This window comes from Diaphorina citri, unplaced genomic scaffold (assembly GCF_000475195.1).
Source record: "Diaphorina citri unplaced genomic scaffold, Diaci psyllid genome assembly version 1.1 scaffold135728, whole genome shotgun sequence".
NCBI lineage: Eukaryota > Metazoa > Arthropoda > Insecta > Hemiptera > Psyllidae > Diaphorina > Diaphorina citri.
This window is the reverse complement of record NW_007512654.1, coordinates 8052-10125: the sequence shown is the minus strand read 5'-3', so window position 1 is coordinate 10125 and position 2074 is coordinate 8052. Positions and strand designations below refer to the sequence as shown.

The following is a 2074-nucleotide window of genomic DNA, read 5'->3' as shown; positions in this document are numbered from 1 at the left end:
CTACAGCTAGGGCTGTTTCATTAGGAACTGTCCTAGACACATCTCCTTCAACCAATTTTCGGGCGTACTTACGATGGACTTGTTGACTGGGTTGCCGGAGAAAGCACCGATGAACACGCCGACCAAGATGATGATGTAGGCAAAGTAGGTTCCGGTAGTGATGAACAGACCATGGTAGTCATTGGCCTCGAAGGTCTGGTAGTGGAGGAAGAAACAGATAATGGTCAGAACCTGAAGGAGAAAGAAACACGAGATTAGAATAGAATAGAACAGTAAATAAATTAATAAATGCCGTTTCTTTGTATTATTACATCACAACTTTGGTTGTGATATAATAATACACTTCGACATTGTAGGATTTTCCAAACATCTCAAAAATCCTAGCACCCAATGTTTGAATGTTTACCTACCATGCTGGCACCGGTCGCTATGCGCATTTGTATTATACATGGCTACTCATTTTCCTCACGAGGCTGAGTGGGCCCCGCAACAGCCAGTCACGGAATCAATCATTTGTATTATACAAAATTGTTGATCCCGCCTGGAATCGAACCCAGGTCTCTCGCGTGTAAGGCGAGCACAGTGACCACTACACCATGGGAGCTGATTAGTTTTTATTATTATTATTATTATTATTATTTTTTTTTTCTATTATTATTTTTTTATGGACCCATGGTTAGTCCCGGAAACGGAGTGTAATTTTGTACCTACAAGATAAGGCCATAACAATTCTCTTCTTTTCTTTTTTACGACTACGACCCACAATAGGCAGGTTAGGCTTTCAGTGAATTGCCTGTACATTTTTACAACTCAAAGGCAAGTCGTAAATCCGTTTCAGCTTTTATGTTGCATAATTTTAGGCTAAGTCACAGTCATGCAATAGGTAATAATTTCGCTGCAAACTATGTCAGTGGCACTTTTACTGCACTTCGTTTAGGAAATGAGTCAATGAGTGCAAGTGTGCAAATTTCGTAACCCTCAAACAATGTTCTCAATAACTGTGGAAATCTCTCGAACTGATAGCGTAAGTAAAGTGAGAAATTGAGAATGATATAATTTTAGGCTGCTGATAAGTGATATACCTTATATTCTGATAATATGCGCAAAGAAAGTGAAAAAAAAGTGAGTCATTTTTCGTACGGATTAAGAGACAAAAGGAATTTATTTCCGTCTTGGTATTATCACTTATTCAAAACACTTCTGTGTATGAAATCAGAGTCATACGATAAAATCAATAATTACGTCTCTGAAATACTATCACAAATCATCTCCAATCAGAGAGGTTCAAAAGATCGAGGCTGTCAGAAAGACGATAATAGATCCTAGAGTGCAATATGTAAGCATTGTAAATGAATACAGGGTAATGCTGGTTGAGTTTATTAAGTTGAACACTTGGACAGCCTTAAGCAGAAAAGAACCATCCAAAAGGGGAATTGCCTGTTCTAGAGAAGGACTGGGGATTAGCCGCTCTATCCTTATTCATAATGTTTCCATTGTTCATGTCCTCCCCCATTTACGAAATCCAGTGTTTGGCCGGGCGGGACATCAAAAATGACACAGTGAATTCTTCTGCTTACCGTGATGCATGCAGTCGCGTACTACCTGTGCAACATCTACTACGCGACCACCGTACTACCGTGCAACAATACTGTGCAACCATCGTACAACCAAGCACACTCACTAGAATCTCTAGATGACGAAACTCAATGTTCCATTAAAAATGAATGATTCATTCATCGTGCGGACCGTGATGCAACGTAGTTGCTATGCAACATCTACTACGCGACACCGTATTACCGCGAGCAGACACTTATTGCAACATCGTACAACAACACAAACCCGTAGAAACTCTAGGATGAAGGCACTCAGTTCATTAAAACGTGAATGGTTTCATAATCGAGTGGAAATTATGCTACAAGTTGACCGTTATTCTCTTTGGCATTCGTTGGTCGAATTCTTGACTTCCCTTCCTTTTTTGCGGTCTTCCTATGAAGTATTCTTCTTGCTTGTTTTCTTCCCTAGCCTTTTTTGTATTTTGCTTGTTATTCTTTGGCCTTCCTTGGGGTGTCTCCTC

The 2074-nt window shown here is 39.9% G+C and overlaps 1 protein-coding gene across 1 annotated transcript in view; it reads right to left on the bottom strand.

Annotated features, from left to right (window-relative positions):
• Positions 1-6: 6 nt before the first annotated feature.
• Positions 7-2074, bottom strand: part of LOC103524171 — a 10113-nt gene continuing 8045 nt past the window's right edge. The window contains exon 2 of the mRNA XM_008489175.1: positions 7-231. Coding sequence (XP_008487397.1) covers positions 7-231 — 225 coding nt within the window. The remainder of the gene's footprint in view (positions 232-2074) is intronic.